General features: G+C 41.1%; 1 protein-coding gene across 1 annotated transcript in view; it reads left to right on the top strand.

Annotated features, from left to right (window-relative positions):
* Positions 1-960: 960 nt before the first annotated feature.
* Positions 961-24,104, top strand: part of LOC137324750 (beta-soluble NSF attachment protein) — a 28,759-nt gene continuing 5,615 nt past the window's right edge. Inside the window, exons 1-10 of the mRNA XM_067989418.1 lie at positions 961-1,166; positions 3,947-4,026; positions 10,244-10,360; positions 13,090-13,136; positions 13,274-13,351; positions 16,446-16,501; positions 16,597-16,681; positions 20,720-20,824; positions 22,031-22,099; positions 23,634-23,684. Of these exons, the coding sequence (XP_067845519.1) occupies positions 1,069-1,166; positions 3,947-4,026; positions 10,244-10,360; positions 13,090-13,136; positions 13,274-13,351; positions 16,446-16,501; positions 16,597-16,681; positions 20,720-20,824; positions 22,031-22,099; positions 23,634-23,684 (786 nt within the window). The 5' untranslated portion in view covers positions 961-1,068. The remainder of the gene's footprint in view (positions 1,167-3,946; positions 4,027-10,243; positions 10,361-13,089; positions 13,137-13,273; positions 13,352-16,445; positions 16,502-16,596; positions 16,682-20,719; positions 20,825-22,030; positions 22,100-23,633; positions 23,685-24,104) is intronic.

The raw sequence follows: 24,104 nt of genomic DNA, 5'->3' as shown, positions 1-24,104 counted from the left end.
AAACAAATTGTTCACCACTACTCTCTGTTTCCTGTCAATTAGCCAATCACCCATGCTGCCACTGCCCCTTTTATTCCATGGGCTTCAACTTTGCTGGCAAGCCTATCATGTGGCACTTTATCAAACGCCGTTTGGAAGTCCATATACACCACATCAACCGCAGTGCCCCTCATCGACCCTCTCCGTTACCTCATCAAAAAAACTCAAATCAAGTTAGTTAAACACCATTTGCGTTTAACAAATCTGATGTGGAGATGCCGGTGATGGACTGGGGTGGACAAATGTAAGGAATCTTACAACACCAGGTTATGGTCCAACAAATTTATTTTAAAATCACAAGCTTTCGGAGATTATCCCCTTCGTCAGATGAATTATCCCCTTCTGACGAAGGGGATAACCTCCGAAAGCTTGTGATTTTAAAATAAATTCGTTGGACTATAACCTGGTGTTGTAAGATTCCTTACATTTAACAAATCTGTGCTGGCTTTCCTTTATTAATCCACACTTCTCCAAGTGACTATTAAATTTTGTCCCTAATTATCGTTTACTGAAAGCTTCCCCACCACTTGCTGGCTTGTAGCTGCAGGGTTTATCCTTACACCCCCTTTTTTTTTTGGGGGGGGGGTGGGGGGTGGGCTGTTACACATCATATTATTATTTAATAATTAATAATAATAAAAGCAGCATGGTACATTTGGGTGGAAATGCAAACCTTTTCATGGCTGGGGAGTCAGCCCCACTGAGCATGAAGCTTATTATCCAGCCAGCTGGGTGTGGGCGGTGTTTTCGGGACGCGGCTTCGCGCGAGGTCCTCTGGGACTTGTAGTCCGTCCTCGCTCCTCCTCGACGCCGGTGTCGTCGGGGCGAAAGGTCAGCGGGAACTACAACGCCCGGCGTGCTTTGCGAGCTGCTCCGCTGCGCTGACTTGTCCACAGTCATCGGAGTGGGCGGAGGGTCGCAATAAAATTAAACTATCGGAGGAAGGAGGGGAGTGGGGGGGGCTGTGAATCTGCAAGGTTTCTGGTCCGCATTAGCTACACACACACACACACACCCTTGAAGAAGAAAATGGATAATTCTGGCAAAGAAAAAGAAGCTATGCAACTGATGGCTGACGCCGAGAAGAAGGTGAAGTCGTCGCATTCGTTCCTCGGAGGCTTGTTTGGGTAAGAGCAGCAGCAGCAGGAGAGGGAGTAAAGGGGATGATAGGATCGTGCACCCCCCACCACCCCCCTTGTAGCATAAACCCACCCTTGGGCTGATGCACTCTTTGCGTTATCAAGTCAATTATCGATTTTTTTTTCCAGAAATATTGTGCAAAAATGCAATTCATGTTTTTTTTTTATTCTTGGGTGTTGTTTTTTTTTTAAAAAAAAAAATTAAAAAGCCCAAAATTGAATAATTCTGCAGATAGCATCTCCTATGAAAATACTGCAGTGTTGGCTGCCATCTTTTACCTTGGGTATTAAGAGGTGGTCGAATCATTGGAAATACACCAATATAGTTTTCTACTTGGAAAATAAAGGGGATTTGTGAGAATTCATAAGTGGAGTAGATTTGTCCTTTTTCGATTATATACAATGCAAGCATCGAGTGGAGGATGACGTGAAGTGATCTTCAGTTGGGAAATTTGGGGATTTTTCATTTTAATTTTATTCATACATTTGTTATAAAGGCGGGTTGCAGAGAGTGAAAGAAAAATATGCATCAAGTGACAGTGGCAGTCAAGGTTGCTTAACTGTCCAGTCACTGGTGCTGGGTCCTGTCATGTTGACTGACACTATTAGTGTGTGCGTGGCCTCAGTGCCCAAGATTAGGCCTTGATCACTCTGCAGCCCTGAATGATGTGGGATTATGACTGCAAATAGCATGGATGTCTATCCGTAGTAGTCGCACAGAAATAAATCAGTTCCTTAAATATTCCCAAATGGTTGTAATTTAAAAAAATAAATTTGCTGTTCAAAAGAGCAAACTATTTGCATGTCGTGCATATTTACTGAGGCTGGAAATAACTCATTTAAATGACTTCCATCATAAATGCTACATAATTTTTAAGATTGGCATTTATTTGAAGAGGGAAGATTTTATTTGTGTAGGGGAAAGAGATTCCACACAGTAAATGGTATTGCTAAAGTTCAGTGTTATTTATCCATATAGATCCTATTGGAAATAGATGTGCACAGTATAATACTAAAAGTCTATTAATAATATTTTCAAGCCAAATTGGCTAAAAAGCCAATTTTCTCCCTTCCTTCTCCTTACAGCAGTATAGTTGCATGCCCACCAGGTGCAGTCAAATACTTCACCTAAGTGGTCATTGTTTATCTGTGAGCCTTGTGGGTGAACGTCAACAAGCTATTCATCCTTTGGGGTCATCACAACCCATTCTGATCCTGTACTCACCTGATAACTACACTTGCACACTTTCCAGTGGGGGGAGGGGGTGGGAGTCACTGGATAATGATCAAGGGCAGGAGCCCTGATCATTTATCCCCTCCCTAACCCAAATGTTCTGGAACCAATTGCAGTGCCCCTACCTCTGCCCGAGCAGAGACCATTAACTCAACAGAGACCAAGAAATTTGGACCTTCCTGTCTGTAGGCCTCAGCTACTTATTGGATAAACTTGCTGAGCCATTGGGAAATTAACTGAGACAGTTAAATTACTATATCAATCATGAAACACATTACCATATTTTTCTTACCCCTTGTTTTTAGCATCTTAGATTTGCTTGCAAGTACATTTTTTCATACTCAAAGCAACATTAAAACTGAAAAAAACATAATAACACATTGACAGCACAGGGATAGGATTATCTTCATAAATCACTGTTTCAAGATTAATTTTCTTTTTAACCACAGTTTCACTTAAATTATTTTCATTGTGATATGCTGTTATATGTATTTAATTTTATCAGGAGATATGATTTACTTATCATAAAACATTGTCTCTATCATAATGGCTACCATATAATATGGAATAAACAGTACCTTCGTTCCAGGAGTGTTCAAGCTTTTCATCTTGTTATGGAGCCTTGTGGTCACAAAGTTGTTTCCATTAATTTGCATCTATCTTAAACTCTTGATACTAACAAATCTTGATGTTCTGATTTAGGATTTATACACCAATGTGGCAGCAATGTTAAGAACAGCTTGTTGCAAATCTCCAAGCCCACAAATTCAAACAGGGCAAACCAGTGAGTAAGAAATATAAGTGCAAATAGAACTGAGTTGCCTGAGCTTTGTGAGCTGCAGTTTGGATAGCCCTGCCCTACTCCATACTGTACGTCCAGAGCCTTAAGATACCAATAATGCAGGTGCCATAAATTGAGACCACTAATGCCTCTTCCTTCAGGTGTACACTTGAAGTGCAGTTTAATAGTGCATCAGATTCCGTCCCTGACTCTGCTTGAGTTTTTGCTGTTTGGCCATAGTGTCAGAAAAAGTGACACTCTTTGAATAGTGGTGTAGAAATGGCAGAACAAAATGGTAGAGGGAAAGCAAAGACCAATCTGCAGATCATATGTTGGGTGTCACACTGATATTGAGCATTAAGGTGAGCCTGTTAAGCTCAATCAGAGTTCTGTAACTATGAGTTCATGTTAGTTAAATACAATTGGATCTATTGCATCTGTTTTCATCTAGTACTCAACGGGTAGGAGCATTGGGCAACACTCCTAGACCTGAGTTTGTCCCAATTTAATCACATACGGGGAAAGGGCGGGGGAGTGGGACTAGCTGGATTGCTCTTGCAGAGAGCTGGCACAGACTCGACGGGCCGAATGGCGACCTCCTGTGCTGTAACCATTCTTTTCTATGATCTCCTTTGCTGATTGTGAGACATTAGAGAAGTCGGGAGAGAAGACTCAAAGTTACAGGCAAGAAAAGGGGCAAAGAAATAAATTATTTACTGTTAGTTACATCTTTAATATTGTATTTCATAACAGAGGAAACTCAAGAGTAGAAGAGGCGTGTGAAATGTTTGCCAGAGCTGCAAACATGTTCAAGATGGCTAAAAACTGGAATGGTGAGTTACATATTTAACCCTGGGTTACAGTTTACAGGGTGAATGCTATCACAATGTTGTTGCTATTTAATTTCTTAAAAGTAAAAGTAAAACTACTAGTCCCAGCATTTGCTGTGCTCAGCGAATGGAATTCCTGTTCATTCAGTAGGGTTGAACTGCATGGCCCCATACTTTATAGTTGAAATTACCATTAGTAAAATGGTTTCATTTAAAATCAGCCCTTACATTATGACTGAAGTGTGTTTGTTTATATCTGCTTTCTGGTTCTGAGGTTTCCCCATATTCCCATAGTCCTAGCCACAGAGATCATTGTGGGATCTGACCTTTGCTTTCAATAATATACGCCCTTAGTATGTAGTGATGCCACAATTGATAGCTTTAATGCAAAACAGAAGCAAAATATGATTACATGGAATTAAATTCAGCAAGGTTCACATAATTCATTTTACTGTAGCATATCCCAGATGTGGAGGTTCTGCCTTCCTGCACATCTGCTGGAGCGACACATGCAATAGGCAGTCTGTGCCTACCTGTGAAAGTGAGTCAAGCTGCAGGCAGGCAATGCATGTGCGACTATTGTCTGCCCTGTCTATGCAGATTCAAAATGTCGGTCCTGGTGCTGCTTGCCAATAACAGCAATTAAGGTGTGCCTCTCAATGGATTCAGTTTTTTTTTTGCTAGAGTTGCTTATTTTTGCGAGTTTTATTGATTCAGTGTAATCATATTACGAGGTCATGAAGCTTTAAGTCCTCTCTTATCCAGTATCTATAATGAATCCCTCCTACTATCATCATCCGTTTGCAAGCTTAATTTAATATTAAGCAATCGGGTACAGTATTTGGGCTCTTGCAGATAGCTGGAAGAACAGATTTAAAAAGATAAGACAGATCTACTTGGGAGGCAAGCAAAAATAAATCTTCAGTTAAAAGGTTGTAAAAACACGACAAAATGGATGAAAGGGGATTAGAGGATTAACTGTGACAGTGGATTTCTGAAGCTTTTTCTGAGTTTGGAAGGCAATTCAAATTTTGACTTGCAGATACTACAGTGTTTAAATATTCAAATATGTCTTGCCTTTTAAATTTCAGCTAACTGTGGTTGGAGGTGTTTTGACCAGACATAGCATGACGACATTTAAACCAGGTTTATCATGTTCCAAAACCAGAGAAACCATATTTAGAAATGAACCCAAGGTAGCTTTAGTATGTAGAATGCTGTATAAAATAGATTGAGCTACAAAACAGTATGGTTGGGATTTTCTGTCAAAACAGGACACAAATAAAATCATCCATAACTTGTCAGCAGGTGTGATTATGAAGCTTGACATGAGGCACAGAATCATCTCTTGGATTTTGACGCCATTGTGCAAAGTCCAATGTTAAACTTAAGCAAGATGCAGTCTCAATACTTTATATTGAATGTAATTGTTCCTCAATCTCAAATTTCTTAAAATCATACCTTTCTGCGATTTGATTGGCATTATGTTTGTAGCTATACACATGTAACCTGATAATTGAGCTTGTAACTTGAAACAAAATTTATAATTCATATGATTTACCTTGTAACATTGCAGTAGTATCGTGACATTTTTCTAAAAGCAAACATAAGTTTCCCAATTTGGTTTTAGTATTTTATTTTCTTCCTTCCCGCCTTAATGGGATTTTGGTTCCTCTAAATAAGCGGTAAATGTCTTCCTTTCTCTTATTTCGAGGGATTAGATTGCTTCCCCGGAGAAGCCGCCTCTCCTTGATATCTCCTGACAGCTCTGCCAAGATTGGCCTGTTGCACCTGGGTTTAAAACGAGACGTGCTGATTAGACCTCCAACATCTACCTTGCTCTCAAACTAATGGACAGATATAGTTTCTTTTTCTAATATAAGCATGTAACAAACACCGCTGAAAGCAGCTTGCATTTTATATGGAGTTGGATTTCTCGTGCTGCAATTTGTTTCCAACAGTGCAGTAAGATTTCTCGCAGCATCAGCAACCCTTAGAAAATACACAGCTGGCCAAATGGGATGTTGATTTTTAAGGCAGCGGCCATCGGCTTTTAAATTTTTTTTTCAAATGCATGCTGCTGTTTTATATTAGTCACAGACTAAAACACGTAGGTTCTGAAACACCTGCTAGCAAGAAGCTCAACACTCTGTGCCATGTGATCAGTTGCATTGGCCTTCAACCAATAGATTAGGTAATGGAGTAGTTCACCAGATCAGCGCTCTTTTTCCCAAAAAAAGGGTCTATTTTTAAATTAAAACATTCTGATCCCTTTTGTCTCTTAAATTTCATCCCAATAAAAAAAAAGTGATGTATTTTTAAAGCCTTTTATTGTCCAGTTTGGAGTCGAAGGTTTGAGCCTATTGCATTCTGTTGTTATAATTCATCAAAATTAACCAGAGGCACAAGGTGGTGTTTTGCTGGAGAAACTGGCATTGCAACTGTTTCAATTGACATGCAAATGATTGTGTTAAACAGAGCTTTAGATAATTTTAATATATTAGATTGTATTCAGTTACAAGATAGTGTGTTTTGAACTGTGCAGCTGTGGCAAGTACAGTGTGTCTCTGTCCCTCTTTTAGAAGTGTATAAGAAAGGTCAGGGACAAGAAAATGTTAATTTGGGCCATCAAAGTACATCTCTAGTACCCTAACTCTCTTATAGCATCTAATTCTGTTTTTTGAACAACCTCTGTTCTTACTTCTACTACTCTGCCTGGCATATTATTCCAACCATTTAGGAGTATTTAAGTATAGAAGTTCTTCCTAATATATAATTAAATTTGCTTTTCACCAATTCCCATTTGTGCCCTCTTGTTTTACTTTCACAGCTTGCTTTGAAGTAATAATCTGGATTTATCATATCTATATGCCAGTTAATAATTTATATACTTTGATGCCCCCTCTTAATTACCTTCTTTCTAGACTGTAAGTCTTAAGATTCTCTATTCTTTCCTCACAGGCCATGCCCTTTACACTTCAGATGTTGCTCAGCTTTGTACCTTTTCTAGTTTATATCTCTTTTTGTGGCATAGTGCCCAAAGCTGAACACAATGTTCGTATTTATCTTCTGACCAGTGCATTGTAAAGCTTTATCCTTAGAATAACTTCTGTAGATCAATATTCTACTTTCCTGGCTTTATATGCTAGCATCTATTAGTTATGGTACATTGCTTGCACATTGAAAGTGACATGCCTACTATTACACCCAGGTCTCTTCTAAATTTCCCTGTGCTAATTCTGTTCCATTCATTGCATGATCCACATTTTTTGACCTAGGTGCATTTCTTTATATTTCACATTGCTAAATTTCTTTTGCAAATCGTTAATTGCATCCTCCGCCTCTGCTGCTTTCCCTATTCTAATGTCCTCAGTATCTTCTGTGCAGTGCAGATTCATTTGTTGTAATTCCGAAATCAACAGTTTTGAAAAAGATACAGGGATTACAGCAAAATATTATAGTAATAATAATCCCACAGATTGCATAATGTCATTATTCCAATCATACTTTGATATTCTGAAATCGGATGGAATCACAAAGATAGTGTGTATTAATGGGAATTGAAATTGGATACAGAGCCTGCAGGACCTGTTGGTGCCCTTCCAGTTTGATTTATCATATTATTATTTGCACTGGTATAAAGCTGTGGTGAAGCATCCAATATTCATTTCCTGGATTTGAAACTCAATTTTCTGTCACTATAGTTGTGACCCATATCTCTTATCAGCTGCAAACTCTGAAAAGGCATAACCTCAGCCAGATCCTAATCAAATCTAATGCTACATGGTCACTTCCCTCCTGTGGCACTCTTACTTTCTTTCAGTCATGAGCGAGCGTGCACGCGCACACACACACACACACACACACACACACACACACACACACCAGTTGGAAACCGTGCAATCCCCCTTTCGCAATTGCCTGGCTGGTGACTAGTTCTGATCTGGAATGCGCTGTCTGAAAGGGTGATGGAAGCAGATTCAATTGCCGCTTTCAAAAAGGAATTGGTTAAATATTTGAAGGGAAAAAGTTGCAGGGCTACAGGGAAAGAGCGGGGAAATGGGACTAACTGGATTGCTCTTACAAAGAGCCGGCCCAAGCTCGATAGGACAAATGGCCTCCTTGGTGATGGTCTTAGTCATGATTTTCTTCCTGCTCATCTGGCTACAATGGTCAGAGCTTTGAAGATTTAATAGTAAGAACATCTAAAGCTTCATCTGTAAATATGGGCTTAAATATATGTAATATAAACTGTCCTAATCATTAATTGTTTTTCAGTGTAGCTTTGTGCCATAAAGGGCAACTAACCCAAGAAATAACTGAGCACTAATCTCCCTACCCTCCATTCCCTGTTATAGTGCACATCTTCAAGTGAAATTGCTTCTTGGCTATTTTTAATACCTATCTTTGTGAAAATGGCCATAGGTGCGTCAGAGAAGTTGGGGATGGCTTAGGAGGTAATCAAAAGGTGTTTGACAAGGGGAAAATGGTGCCATTGCCAATGGTAGGGAGAGGCTCCTCTGTTCATTGAAAGCATTCTCAATTTTGTTCAGGTATCCTCTGCAACATTTGAAAGAATGGACAGGAATTAATTGGAACATTTTAGGGTTTCCACAAGTATAATCAGATTCCAATCTTGCTGAAATATTATTAATTGTGACAGCAGTTGTGTGACACTGTGCTTGTTAATAAGTACATATGGCCTTTGCTAGTTGGCTGTTTCTGAGAGGAGAAGTTACAAGCCCTTCCTGATAGATTTTGTTGTCACAGTTGCTTTTCTCCCTTCTTCCTTTCCCTGTCCATTTTCCACTCTCCCCTTTTCACCTAAAAGCATTGGCTCATTTCTGGGGTACGATTCCAGGACACCAGTCCCCCTCTAGGAACTTCACCCAACTAGCCATTCTTCATGTGAGCCTGGACAGTCAGTGTTGGCACACTATTTGACCACGAGAGGGTGTCGAAGTTAAGCCTTTTCCTCTCCTCACCTGACATGCACACACGCAAACTTCCAGCAGAGGTTATTGAATATCAATCAGCAGCAGGACCCCTGGACGATTTTTTTACCTGCTAACCCAGGGGTGTTGAGGTCAATTGTAGCACCTCTCCTGCCATCCCAACTGAAATCAACTAACTGGGACTTTCCTGCTTGGTATGGCTCAACAATTCACTGCTTTAACAAGCTGAGCCGTTGTGGAAGCACATTTGATTTTGTTAAGTGATTTATGCAGTCACTGAGGAATGAAGCAGAAAAAGAGAGAAAAGGATGGAAAAAATATATTTTACTTCTGGGACAAGAAGTGCTTATAACAAGAACTTAGTTGTCCTCCAGAGTAAGATAAGATATCACTACCTCGCTCCTTGTTCTGATAAACAGACAAAAATAGATCATAAAAGTAGGTGACCCCCCCCTCCAGTGTCCTCATAGTTATGATTTAGGTTTCAGCTTTCAAACTACAAATGGATGGCATTTCTCTGAACGGTTTGGCAAACGTCCTTGTTCAAATAAGTGGACGATTCAGATCACCAATTGCATATTAATTCCAGTTTATTGCTGTGTTAAACTATATTAATTCATGAGAAACTGAAGTGGAGTTAATGATATAATTACTGGCACCGGACGTGCTGGAAGCTCCAAATCATTTGGATAGGCGTTTGAATAAAGATCTTCTTACTGGGCATCATAGGCTAAAAATTACCGTCAGTGATATTCGCGGATGAACGCTTAACATGTTCAGATGACCTTCCTCTTTATACTAGTTTAACTGGGGCGTTAACCCAGACAGAGAATGTCAATTAGATACATTATGTATCTAATATCGGCAATAGTAATTTCTTGAGTGCAACTTCTGCTTAAAAATTAATTTCAGTAGATATGTAGAATTCAAGAGTTGCAAAGGAGAATGCATCTCACATTATAATATAATTGATATAAATTCACGCTGTTGCAGCAGTGATTAAAGGATTAAAATACGCAGCAAAACATGTCTATACATCCCGTGTCTATGCAACTAGTCAAGCTGTAAACCAGAAGTGTTCACAGATCATAGAATTAGCCATTGCAGGTGAAACTGCCTGAAATGTTATAATTTATAATAAGCTACTGGTTATTTCAGATGTTCTGAACAAAGGGAACAGTCTCGACAGGTTCCAGGGGGAAAAGTTACTGTTTCGCTGCGTGTTGAAGTACAGTAGATTTTATTGTTTTCTTTAAATTAAATAGCTGCGGGGAATGCATTTTGCCAAGCAGCCAGACTCCATCTACAGTTACAAAGCAAACACGATGCTGCCACCAGTTTTGTGGACGCTGGGAACGCTTACAAGAAGTCAGATCCACAAGGTAGGAGATTTTAAAACGTGCTGGATGTAGAACTCTTGCTTGGTTACTTATTCAGACATTTTATTCAAGTAACACAGGGGCTTGGCAACAATTGAGTGGAAAACAATGTTCAGTATTTCCTCTTTCCCAAGCATGAAGGCAGGCATGTGACCTTCTTCTAGACCTCTGTCTAGTCGCTCTCTAGCTAGCGTCATGACATCAGCCTGGTTGAATCCTGTGGACAGGTACCTGGCTTTGCAGTCAGCACATCCCTGATAGCTGAGAATGAGAACTCACGGCCACAAGCACGCACCTTTGTCATTCTGTGGCCCAGTTGATTGGAGCCCCATCGTGTTGCATCACCATGCGCACAACTCTCAAATCTAAGATTACACCAGAGCCCCGATTTTTTTAAAATATATTATTCGTTCATGGGATGTGGGCGTCGCTGGCAAGGCCAGCATTTATTGCCCATCCCTAATTGCCCTCGAGAAGGTGGTGGTGAGCCGCCTTCTTGAACCGCTGCAGTCCTTGTGGTGAAGGTTCTCCCACAGTGCTGTTAGGAAGGGAGTTCCAGGATTTTGACCCAGCAACGATGAAGGAACAGCGATATATTTTGGGATGGTGTGTGATTTGGAGGGGAATGTGCAGGTGGTGTTGTTCCTATGTGCCTGCTGCCCTTGTCCTTCTAGCTGGTAGAGGTCGCGGGTTTGGGAGGTGCTGTCGAAGAAGCCTTGGCGAGTTGCTGCAGTGCATCCTGTGGATGGTACACACTGCAGCAAGAATGGCAAATCTGGGGCAGAATTGGCCCATGATACAGGCTCACCTGCACCAGCAGCTCAGAGGATGTGCTATGCTGAATTTTGCGATGGAAGTCCCTCCCTTTAATCTTTAATAGGCTACAAGTATTTGAAAAGCTTGCCCCGAGGGCTTGGCATGTAATGCTTTTGGCTGGATAGCAAAGGTTCCCATTGATGTGGAAGGGTTGGAGATTCTGCTGCAGGAGGTGCACCAAAAGAGGGTGTTCCTATTTGAGGCTGAAAGCCACCCCCCAGTAAAAACACAGGCGCCAGCTGCGTGGAGGGAGGTCGTCGACTGAATTACCGCAGTTACCCTGGTCCCTCGTACCTGGCTACAAATGAAGAAGAAGTCTGCTGTTATCAGGAGAAAGACAAAGGTAAGTGTCCTCCTCACTTTTGTGCATATTTCTTGGGTTTATCTATCATGGCAAGTTGGGAACCATTGTATCCTCTGGGAGATACCATTTAAAGCATTGCACAGAATTAATGCCCTTTTACACACACCGTTTTCTTGCTGGAGGAAGGTGGCATATATGGAAATAGATGCTCAGGCTTCCAGCCCAAGATTCTGCTCTGCTGTTAAGGGGTTTCTTAATGGGGTCAGTAGCCATGGATGCAGAGGTTAGCCCTGGTCTCAACAGCCACTCCCCCCAACTCTCCCCTCACCTAGTGTTCCTTCTCTTTCTAAAAATGTGGGCACTGTGAACTACCTCTAATAAAAGCTTCAAGGCTGTTTCCTGGATAATGCCTCATTGATTTGCATAATGGATGTTCTGGTGGTCAAATATCACCTGAACGTTAATTGAGTGCAAACCCCGGCTGTTCATTTAGGCCATGGGGTTGATATTGGGAGACCTGATGCCCACATGGGTGCACTCTGCAGTGCCTTGCACTCAAGGGCACCCTGCCAACTGGTGGGAGCTTTGTGCCTTGTCCAGCTGATGCTTCCTTTCCACAAGGAAAGTCATTAAAGTGTTGCCTCTTGTAAACATAATATTTGTCACTTGCTTGATACCCGTGTGCACTGCAGACTGCCCAATGTGGCAGATGTCCTCTGCGGTGGCATCTGGGAAGAATCCAGTAGCACAAAAGCTTTATGCTGTGCTAAATTTCACTTTTCTAAAGGGAGTAGTGTTCCTGTTCCAGATGTTGTCTGCAGGTCATTCTGCAGCAGATGGTACAACTCAGTTATAGTCTGTCTTTTGAAACAGAGGTGGCAAAGACAGGTCTCCTCTAACATAGCCAGATATTTGTGGCGGGGTCTATGAACACGGGTCCTGAGGTAGAGATGAGTGTGGTCAAAACGCTTCAGGTGTCATTACACCTGGACTTGGTGGTCCGTTCATGAACTCCTCCTCTTCATCTAATTCATGTAGCATATTTGGAATCCCCAAAAGATTTCCCATCTTCACCAGTTTGTATTTAAATGGCAGCAACAATTAAGTTTAATGAAAGTATTAGCAGGAACCCCCACCCCACGGCCAAGTGCAAAAATGGCAGACTACTCGGCAAAATTAACCAATGCATAAAGCAAAATTCAACAAAATGTAATTAAAACACACAAAAAAGCAACAGCCCCAGAGTTCCTGCAGGCCTGCTCCTTTGGCGTGAGTTTGGCAGATTACGAACCGTTAGCTCCAAGCCGGAGATCCATTCCAAAATCCTGGGGTTGGGCCATTTGCATATCCGGGGCAGGCTGCTGGTGCCTGCAAGGGAACATCTTCCCCAGCTTGACCTGATCTGTCCCAAGGTCTTTATGATACTTTAATCATAAGGTATGATTACTTATCCATACCTAAGTAATGATTCTGATCCATCGATATCATTGTGGAACTCCTTAGCAGGTCTCTGGCGTTTTGTAAACTAAAATGCCAGAGATAAGGTCTACAGATTGAACAGTGTAATGATGGACATTGGTTTTCTGAAGTAGCCTTGTTTTTTCCCCCACAGAGGCCATCAGCTGCTTAAATGCTGCCATTGATATATACACAGATATGGTAAGGAGCTTCATTAAAATAATTGAGAAATAGATTAATGTATCTGTGCGCTACAGAGTGGCAGATGATGTTTACATGATAAATTCATTTGAATGCACAAGTAATGACTTACCAAATTCTTTGAATTTATTCTACAGGGGAGATTTACAATTGCAGCAAAACATCACATTACAATTGCAGAAGTTTATGAATCTGAACTGGTAGACATTGAAAAGGTATTGTATTAGACTGAGCCTTTATGTTTTACACACAATATGCTCTTCAGTATAACATTCTGTAAAGTTCAAAAACAATTTGGTATCCTCTTCATACAATCACAGAAATGACAGAGAGCCACTGTGCATGTGTCCGTGGTAGCTTTTCAGCTCGCTCTATCTAGTTGAACTCCATTTCCCCGTATCCTTTCATGGTTTTCCTTTTTCAATTCCTATCCACTTTCCTTTTAAATGATGCTATAATCTCTGCCTTAAGTGCCACTTGTGGTTAAGTATTGCTCGTTGTAATAAACCTCTGCGGAAAAAAAAAACTATTTTCTAACTTCCGCCTTCATTCTTCTAGTGATTATCTTGAGTCGATGCCCCCTTTGTTGCTGATGTATCAAGCAGTGGAAACAATCTTTCACTATTTACTCTCTCAAATCTCTGCTAAATCTCCCTTTACCTTCTCTGTCTCAGTGAAAAAACACCAAGCTTTTGAGCCTTTCTAAATTACTAATCTTTCATTCCTGATATCTTTCCAAAAATCTTTACTGTACCCTATCCATGGCTCTAATAGTCTTCCAATAATGGGGTGCCCAGAACTGCATTTAATACTCCAACTGTGGCCTAACTAACATCTTGTACAAATTCAACACCATTTCCTTGATTTTGTATTTAGTACCCCATATATAAAATTCAGGATCCCGTTTGCCATTTTATGGCCTTTTCTATGTGCACCCCTACCTTTAAAGATCCATGTATCTGCATCATTAGATCCCTCTTTTAAGAATCTTACTATTTAGGGTGTAGTTCATTTTATTGTTCTTTTCTCCAAAACACTTACTTCATATTATTCTGCATTATTCTGCCACCTCCTTGCTTACTCTGATAATTGTCAGCGTAGTTCTTCAATCTTCTTCACAGTTTGTCATGCCCTCTAATTGGTTATCATTGGAAAGCTTCAATATAATTACTCTTTTGTTTAATTCTTTAGATATTCTTTGTGCAAAGCATTTCAGATGCTTTTGCTTGTGTACTACAATAAAATAACTTAAAACGCCAAAGCTCCGAGATCCTCATGTGTTCCGTTGGTCCTCTGCCATAACGCCAACTGGAGACTGGTAGATCCCCCAGGAAAATAGTGGACATCTGGTTGCACCTGTTCTCTACTGTCGTGGGAATTTTTTGGTTGTCTTTTAAAGGGCAGAGCTTCCATTTGTCGCATAAAAGGGAAATGTAGGGCAGGGGTGGGGACTCCCTAAGTCGGGAGTTGCCACTCATCAATGTGGTTAACTCTTAACTGCCCGCTAAAGTGGCCTAGCAAGCCATTCAGTTGTATCAAACTGCTATAGCAGTTCAAGAAGCAGGTTCACCACCGTCTTCTCAGGGCAAATAGGAATGGGCAATAAATGCCGACCTTTCCAGTGACGGCCGTAACCAGAGAATGAATTTTTAAAAAGAGGCTGGGCGGGGACCCTGCATATCAGTGGAGGCCAGTGCACCAAGTTAGTGGAGGAGTGCCAACCTTCACAAGGGCATATTTAGACCATGGCCCCTGAAGAAAGGAAATTTTATTTTAAGAAATTTGAGATTGGCTCCATTGCCCAGGGGCCTGAGTAGAAAGTGGGGGGGGGGGGGAAATGTTGCCAGAGTCCTGGAGGGTAATGTTGGGCATGATCCTGGCATAGCCACCAGGACTGCATCCCGAAAACTTTTAGATCTTTAATGACCCATTTATATTACAGTATTATATCCTTGAGGTGCGGTGGACAGAACTGAATGCAGTACTCCAGCTGCGGTCTAACCAGAGCTTTATACAACTGTAGTATAACTTCCACCGCTTTGTATTCCAGTCCTCTTGAGATGAAGGCTAACATTTCATTAGCCTTTTAAATTATTTTTTGTATCCGTCCACGAGTTTTTAGTGATTTATGTACTTGGACCCCTAAATCTCTGTTCCTCCACAGTTCCTGGCTTCTCACCATTTAGAAAACACCATGATATCTTTCTTAGGTTCAAAGTGGATGACCACACACTTCCCAAACATTGAACTCCATCTGCCACAGTTTTACCCACTCACTTAATCTGTCAGTGTCGCTTTGCAAGTTTCTGCTCACATCTACACTACTTACTGTGCCTCCTAACTTGGTGTCATCAGCAAACTTGGATATACGGCTCTCTATCCCTTCATCTAAGTCATTGATAAATATAGTGAAAAACTGAGGCCCATTACAGATCCCTGGGGGACATCGCTAGTCACGTCCTGCCAATTTGAGTACATGCCCATTGTCCTTACTCATTGTCTCCCACCTTCTAACCAATTCCCCACCCATGTCAATATGTTGCCCCTAATTCTATGTGCTTCCATTTTTCCTAACAATCTCTTGTGTGGAACCTTATGCCTTATGGAAGTCCATATAAATAACATCCATAGACAGTCCCTTGTCTACTACATTAGTGACCTCAAAAAATTCAACTAGGTTAGTTAGACATGATTTATCCTTTACAAATCCATGCTGGCTCTCTCTGATCACTTCATATTTGTCCAAGTGCTCAATCACCCTGTCCTTAATAACAGATTCTAGTAACTTTGCCCACAACAGCCATTATACTAATAGTTCTATAATTTCCTGGTTTATCTCTCTTAAATAATGGAGTGACATTGGCAATTTTCCAATCCAATTTCCACTGCTGGCTGTTATTATAGCTATAACATTAATTAGATGTTGCAACAACAAATTGGATTTTAAAAAATAGAAAATTTGCAATTGGTAGTTTATTATGCTAAATTTTTTGTCATACACATTCATTAGGACCACTAATCATATCGTGACGGGTATGTCGAGTTTTGACTAAATAAGTGAGTATTTCAATACCTCTTCCCTTGTAGTACAACACACTTCAATGTATACCTATATCCTGTGGGCTGGAGGAATAACCTGATTGAAATTGATAGTGATTTATGTGAAAAGAAGTATAAAGTCCTTTATGATAATGTATAAGAGTTTTCTTTGACAATGTAAAGCACAGAGGTCTTCAGGATCCGATTAAGACCATGAAGAGTAGGACCGTGACATTTAAAAATGGTTACATGTTTGTTTTAATTTCTTAGGCTATTGCTCATTATGAACAAGCTGCAGATTACTATAAAGGAGAAGAATCAAACAGGTATTTATTAGTATATACCTGCAATGAATAAATGCATCATATTTCTATTAACATTACCTTAAGAAGCAGTACTGATTTGGCTATTCTTATTTCAGTTCAGCCAACAAGTGTCTGCTGAAGGTGGCTGCATACGCAGCACAGCTAGAGCAGTATCAGAAGGCAACAGAAATCTATGAGCAGGTCAGTTACAATAAGGAACTCATTTTATTCCGTGTTTGTCCCACCTCTTCCCCCAGGTTTATAGAATCCTAATATTTTCTGTGTTTCTTCCCTCCATTTTCTTCATAAGCCATAGTGGGAGGGGCATCATGGCTATATAAAGGGTGCTACATTTACAGATCTTTTTAACCATATAACCCTAGATCATTTCAGTTCTCTTATCTTAGATCAGTCTCGTGGGTGACTCCTAGCTCTTCAAACCTTTTGAGAGTGTTTTATCCTAGCCTTGATATCTAGTTCAAGTTTTTGATAACTCGTCCGGAAAAACAAACAGCAAACCCTGTTTGATAATTGCATTTAGATACTGTAACATCTTCTGCTTGCACAAGATCCCACTTCCTGCTGTCAAAAGTGGCAGAGACTCACAGCAGACCACGTCTTCAAGTTTAAAATATCAAATGAATTTATTAAACAAACAAACAATGAACAAGTGAATCTGACAGTGATATAATAGTTTTATATCAACAGTGTTTTTTTATCTAACGCCTCAAGTAGACAAAATAATAAAAAGATCATGGGGACTAAATTCCTCATCATTTTCAGTGCGTTAATGGTGTATAAACAGTGCAGAAATTTTTTTTAGACAGGAAAATGGGAAGAGATGTAAAACGGACTGCTGACTCATTATTTCCCATTTTACACTATTGGTCAAAGTCAAGATGTACCCCATTGTATGAGGATTGTAGCTGCTGCCAAAACATCAGATATAAATACATTGTTTTTATAATCATGGAACTATCTATTTGGACTGGAATAAATCCCAGACCTCAGAGGTAAAAGACTAGTGTCTGATTCACTGTAATACTTTGTTATAGAGTCATAGAGTTATACAGCACGGATAGAGGCCCTTCGGCCCATCGTGTCCGCGCCGGCCATCAGCCCTGTCTACTCTAATCCCATATTCCAGCATTTGATCCGTAGCCTTGCATGCTATGGCATTTCAAGTGCTCATCCAAATGCTTCTTGAATGTTGTGAGGGTTCCTGCCTCCACAACCCTTTCAGGCAGTGAGTTCTAGATTCCAACCACCCTCTGGGTGAAAAAGTTCTTTCTCAAATCCCCTCTAAACCTCCCGCCTTTTACCTTGAATCTATGTCCCCTTGTTATAGAACCCTCAACGAAGGGAAAAAGCTCCTTAGTATCCATCCTATCTGTGCCCCTCATAATTTTGTACACCTCAATCATGTCCCCCCTCAGCCTCCTCTGCTCCAAGGAAAACAAACCCAATCTTCCCAGTCTCTCTTCATAGCTGAAGCGCTCCAGCCCTGGTAACATCCTGGTGAATCTCCTCTGCACCCTCTCCAAAGCGATCACATCCTTCCTGTAGTGTGGCGACCAGAACTGCACACAGTACTCCAGCTGTGGCCTAACCAGTGTTTTATACAGCTCCATCATAACCTCCTTGCTCTTATATTCTATGCCTTGGCTAATAAAGGCAAGTATCCCATATGCCTTCTTTACCACCTTATCTACCTGTTCCGCCGCCTTCAGGGATCTGTGAACTTGCACACCAAGATCCCTCTGACCCTCTGTCTTGCCTAGGGTCCTCCCATTCATTGTGTATTCCCTTGCCTTGTTAGTCCCTCCAAAGTGCATCACCTCTCACTTTTCCGGGTTAAATTCCATTTGCCACTGTTCCGCCCATCTGACCAACCCATCTATATCGTCCTGCAGACTGAGGCTATCCTCCTCGCTATTTACCACCCTACCAATTTTTGTATCATCAGCGAACTTACTGATCATACCTTTTACATTCATATCCAAGTCTTTAATGTAGACCACAAACAGCAAGGGACCCAGCACCGATCCCTGTGGTACCCCACTGGCCACAGGCTTCCAGTCACAAAAACAACCTTCGACCATCACCCTCTGCCTTCTGCCACTAAGCCAGTTTTGTATCCAAAGTGCCAAGGCACCCTGGATTCCATGGGCTCGTACCTTCTTGACCAGTCTCCTGTGGGGGACTTTATCGAAGGCCTTACTGAAATCCATGTATACCACATCCACTGCGTTACCCTCATCCACACGCCTAGTCACCCCCTCAAAAAATTCAATCAAATTAGTCAGACATGATCTTCCCTTGACAAAGCCATGTTGACTATCCCTGATTAATCCTTGCTTCTCCAAGTGGAGACTAATTTTGTCCTTCAGAATTTTTCCCAATAATTTTCCTACCACTGATGTTAGGCTCACTGGCCTGTAGTTCCCCGGTTTTTCCCTACTCCCCTTCTTGAATAATGGCACTACATTAGCGGTTCTCCAGTCCTCTGGCACATCTCCTGTGGCCAGAGAGGTTCTGAATATATGTGTCAGAGCCCCCGCAATCTCCTCCTTTGCCTCACACAGTAGCCTGGGATACATTTCGTCCGGGCCTGGGGATTTATCCATTTTTAGGCCTGCTAAAACCGCCAATACCTCCTCCCGCTCGATGTTAATATGTTCGAGTATATCACAGTCCCCCTGCCGTATTTCTATGTCTACATCGTCCTTCTCCATAGTGAAAACAGATGCAAAAAATTCATTTAGAACCCCTCCTACATCTGCCGGCTCCACACACACATTGCCATTTTTGTCCCTAATGGGCCCTATTTTTTCCCTAGTCATCCTCTTACCCTTAATATACTTATAAAACATCTTAGGATTTTCCTTTATTTTGCTCGCCAGTGTTATTTCATGGCCCCTCCTTGATCTCCTAATTTCTTTTTTAAGTATCCCCCTGCACTTTTTGTACTCCTCTAGGGCTTCCTCCGTCTTTAGCCTTTTGTATCTGCCAAAAGCCCTCCTTTTTTTCCTAATCCATTCTCGTATATCCCCTGACATCCAAGGTTCCCTGGAGTTCTTGGAACCACCCTTGACCTTTACGGGAACATGTTGCCATTGTATGGTCTCAATCTCCCTTCTGAAAGACTCCCATTGCTCCGATGCGGATTTTCCTACAAGCAGCTGATCCCAGTCCATTTTGGCCAGATCCTGCCTTATCCTATTAAAATCGGCCTTCCCCCAATTTAGAACCTTTATTTCCGGCCCCTCCCTGTCCTTTTCCATGACCACCTTAAATCTCACCGAATTATGGTCACTCTCGCCAAAGTGCTCACCTACTAGCACTTCTTCCACTTGGCCGGCCTGAAGCAATTAAAGACACCAATTTAGAAATGGTCAAAGGAGTTGGGAGTGAAATGCCATTTGATAGAAAATCATTTCCCTCTGTCCCATCATAAACATGTAAATGAAGCTCTTAGGAACCATATACCTGTTGGAGCAACTGGTATGTGGCCTGTGCCCAGTACCGGAAAAATGCCAAGTAGTCTCGATCCCTTTTATGGAGGGTGATACAACAGGTGCCCTCTCTCGTGCACACCATAACATATCCCAACAAAGAAAAGGCAAGCAAGTGAGAGTGCACTTCCCCCGCCCCCTGCACCACAGGAACAGTGACCAAACCCAACCATGGTCCCCGGCAAGGTAAGAAACTCCTGAGCACCCTGTCCAGTTACTTCCCTCCCCCGCCCCCCAGCCAGCCCAGTCATGGCTATCATCAGCAAAACACACTCGCCTTCAACATTAGTATCCAATTTTGTCAAGCCACTTATGGTATGTTATGCATATGCTCTGTACAGTTGCACCAGTTATGTAGACCAAAGTAAGAAATTCTGTGGGGTAGAAATATTTTGCTATATTAAAATGTTTTGAATGAATTGCATGAGACTGACCTTTTATGAGGTCTAACAACAAAAAATGCAAATAAAATATCTCAAAGTATTGCTGTTCCGTTCTCTTTTAAACATCTTAGCGTAGAATTTCTATCGAGGTTTTCCCGACCATTTTCCCAACTTCAGCAGTAGATCTGGGAAAACAGCCATTTACTCCATTTCTCCAGGGTTTTTGCTGAAGTTATGGTGAACGATTGGGAGAGCCTTCATGGAAATTCCAGGTGTTCTGTTTTATATGCTTATCTGCTAATGTCTAGCCATCTGAGTATTGGAGTGCTTTTGTCCTGCAGGTTGGAACCAATACCATGGACAACCCATTGCTGAAATATAGTGCAAAGGAATATTTCTTCAAAGCAGCACTGTGCCATTTTATTGTTGATGAGCTGAATGCTAAGGTGGGTGCAACTTCATTCTTAAACAGCAGTACTTGGGGGACTGGGTGCAGTGGGACTTGATTTCAAATCGAGCTCAGACTGATGAAATGAAAGTGTATTTCTGCTGGCTGTAAGGGTCCTAAATAAAATCAGTTTGAACAGTCTAAACCCAGTTTTCCTTGGGACACAGAATAAAACTGCCCCGATTGGAACTTAAATGAGCAATCTCGCTTGGTGAGAGCAGAAACATGGCTGCTTTGACTGATGGAAATGTCACACTGGTGCAGGAAGTGGTGTAGTTCTCGGGATGGGTTTATGGCATGTTTTTGGAATGAAATAGAAATGAGTTTTACATTTGCCCACCACTAACATCTGTCATCTTGGTAGATACAAAAACTCATGAAAATTTTTTCAGGAAGATGAAGGGAAAGAAAACTTTTGCAGTGACAGCCCTGTTTAGAAATATTAGCAGGATTTTCTAACGGTCATTATTTGGGTTAATGGCAACATTAAAATAACACTCTTTGGAAAATCTAGGCTATTGTATCTATGGCAACTGCCTTTTGCATTAGGAATTAATGAAAATACTGCACCTAGGGTGTTGTTAGTAGAGGTGGGTAACAGATCTGCCTCTGACTGATTTACCTTTCAATGATGCCGAGATATACCTTTGGTGGAGAACATGGACGGTGGTTGCTCTATCGAACGTGCAGAGTACAGGTCTTCATGGAACTGGGGCAGTGAGTTTGGAACTGGGGCTGAGGTGCAACCACATGCAAAAAAAATTGGCTTGGTGGGTGGAGTGGAGGAATGATTTGGAGCAGGAGAAAGAGGGAGACGTAACCCATGCCAAAATAAAATTGGGAGTGGAACACATCCCCCTTCATTCCCCTACTCCCCCTGCCCTGTGGTTATATCATATGGAAAGGCAGAGAGAGAGAACGAGAACACAATATAGCATCTTTGTAAGGGGATTTAACGAGTGGAAGTGTGATCAGATTGGAGGCATTTCTCTGCATTAGATATTCATGATCAAGATGCTGGCATTTACTGTGCACAGGAATATCTTACTAAGTAAACTTGGAAATGCTTATTATGAACCTAAGAAATAATAAGTAAAAGAACCGATTCACGTAACAGTATGTTAAATGTTTTCTTTTCTCCCTCCATTTTGATTTTGCGCTTTTAATAAGTATGTAATAAAATTAAATTCTTGTTTCATCACAGCTTGCTCTGGAGAAGTATGAAGAAATGTTTCCAGCATTTTCAGACTCACGGGAATGCAAACTTTTAAAGGTAATGCTTGAGAATCATTGCACTGCAGATTTCACACAAAAGAGGGTCTACAATCTGGAAAGATGAATAGATATTGTATAACAGAAACATGCAGCTTTTTGAAAAAGTTTGCTTTTCAAATAGTTAACTTAATTCTGGCAGCAGTGGGAAACTCTAAAAGGAACTGAAAAGTCTAATCATTGAACAGCATTACCCATTAGGGGTTACGGGGAGCGGGCAGGAAATTGGACATGAATTTAGATTTGAGGTTAGGATCAGATCAGCCATGATCTTATTGAATGGCGGAGCAGGCTCGAGGGGCCGATTGGCCTACTCCTGCTCCTATTTCTTATGTTCTTATTAGGACTACAAACCTGAAACTCCAGAATACTCATTAAAAGCTGAATTTCCACCACAATTTAAAAGTGTAATAAGTGTAAAATTCCTCATTATTCATAATCTCTTAATCTTCAAATGGGAGGATGATTTTTATTTAATTTAGCTGTAGAAATTAAATAACTCAAGCCTGCTAATCCTTGATACTGTATAAAAGCTTATTTTCATGTCAAAATGCGTCATTATCATTTTCATGTGGTTATACAAATAGCTGTTACAATACACCCCTTCCTGCTCTCCATTATTCTCTTTATATCTTCCTCCTTTCCTCATAAATCTCTTACCTATTTGAAGGCAAGAGCTACAATTCTTTACTAAAATACGCTTCGAATTAAAAGTCTAAATATTTTAACTCGCATGTCAGCGTAATAGAATGAATTAGACTATAGAGTAGAATAGAATGCAAGTGGCAGTGGTGGAGACTTGAGTTCTGGTCTAGGGCAGTACTAAGGACACAGGGACCATTGGCTCTACCCAAGGCCAGGAGCGGAGTACCTACTGCTGCCACACTCTCTCACAGCAGTGGTAAATCTTGCAGTCCTGGTTCGAGGTTCAGGGAGAGGCTTGGCCCCAATAAGTATTAAAAAATGTTGCAAGAATAAATAGTCAAATCATCAACAGAAAGAGACCGAATTAAAAATATCAGTTACAAATTCTTTGATAAGATTCATAACTTAAGATCTATCCTCAGCACGTAGATGCAGCCGCTGGAGGTAATAAGAGGATGTATTCTTTCTCCTCACTACAATTTTTTTTGTCATGGGGTATGCCCTACGCTCCAAATCCCTGAACTGCCCTAGGTATCCCCCTCAACTCTTTTTGCTGTGTCTTTGGGGTGATTTTAATCCCCATGAACGGGTGGGTTGGGGATGGGTGGGAGTTGAAATCAGTTGTGTTTTTTGAGTCGCGACTGCAACTTGGCTTTATTTCCGGGTTTAACGTCAGCGCTTAAAAGTACAGGCTTCCCACTGGGAATGCAAAGTCCAAAAATTTTGCGGTCGCAACCCAAAAAAACTACTATTTTCAACTCACCCCCTTTGTCTCTAAATCTGCATGGTCTCCTTGTTCATCATGGTTGGTGTGACAACAGCTGGCTCATAGCCCTATTGTACACTCACATCTGCATTTATATGGACTGTTTTTCTTTTGTTTTTGGTAGAAATTGCTTGAAGCTCATGAGGAACAAAATGGCGAAGCTTACACTGAAGCAGTAAGTACTGGCAAAATTGTGAAATGTTTCCACATTATATTAATGGTTCACATTTTCAATTTGTATCTTTTAAAGTGTGTTTCATTAACATAAGTCTATATTCATTGTAATGAGAGAGTTTAGGCTTGTTAATTGTTTTCATTTATTGTTAAGAGTTCAGGAATTACTGATCTAATGCATACGCAGAATATACACTTCACTTTCTCTGAGATATTCTTTGACTGTTGCACTGACTCAATTTTTCTATTGAGAAACTTCAGTGAAGGGCCAAAAGCCCATTTTGCAGGACAGAAACAACACTGAAAAGAGTAGCAGAAAACACCAGGTAAATTGAGAAGTGCCCATTAGGTGATACCAAGCTGGGTTTGGAAACCGAGGAAGTTGGTGGAGGAAGAGTGAGGAAAGTAAAGAATTCCACAG

This window comes from Heptranchias perlo, chromosome 8 (genome assembly GCF_035084215.1).
Source record: "Heptranchias perlo isolate sHepPer1 chromosome 8, sHepPer1.hap1, whole genome shotgun sequence".
In the NCBI taxonomy this organism is placed as follows: domain Eukaryota; kingdom Metazoa; phylum Chordata; class Chondrichthyes; order Hexanchiformes; family Hexanchidae; genus Heptranchias; species Heptranchias perlo.
This window is presented reverse-complemented; position numbering and strand designations above follow the sequence as displayed.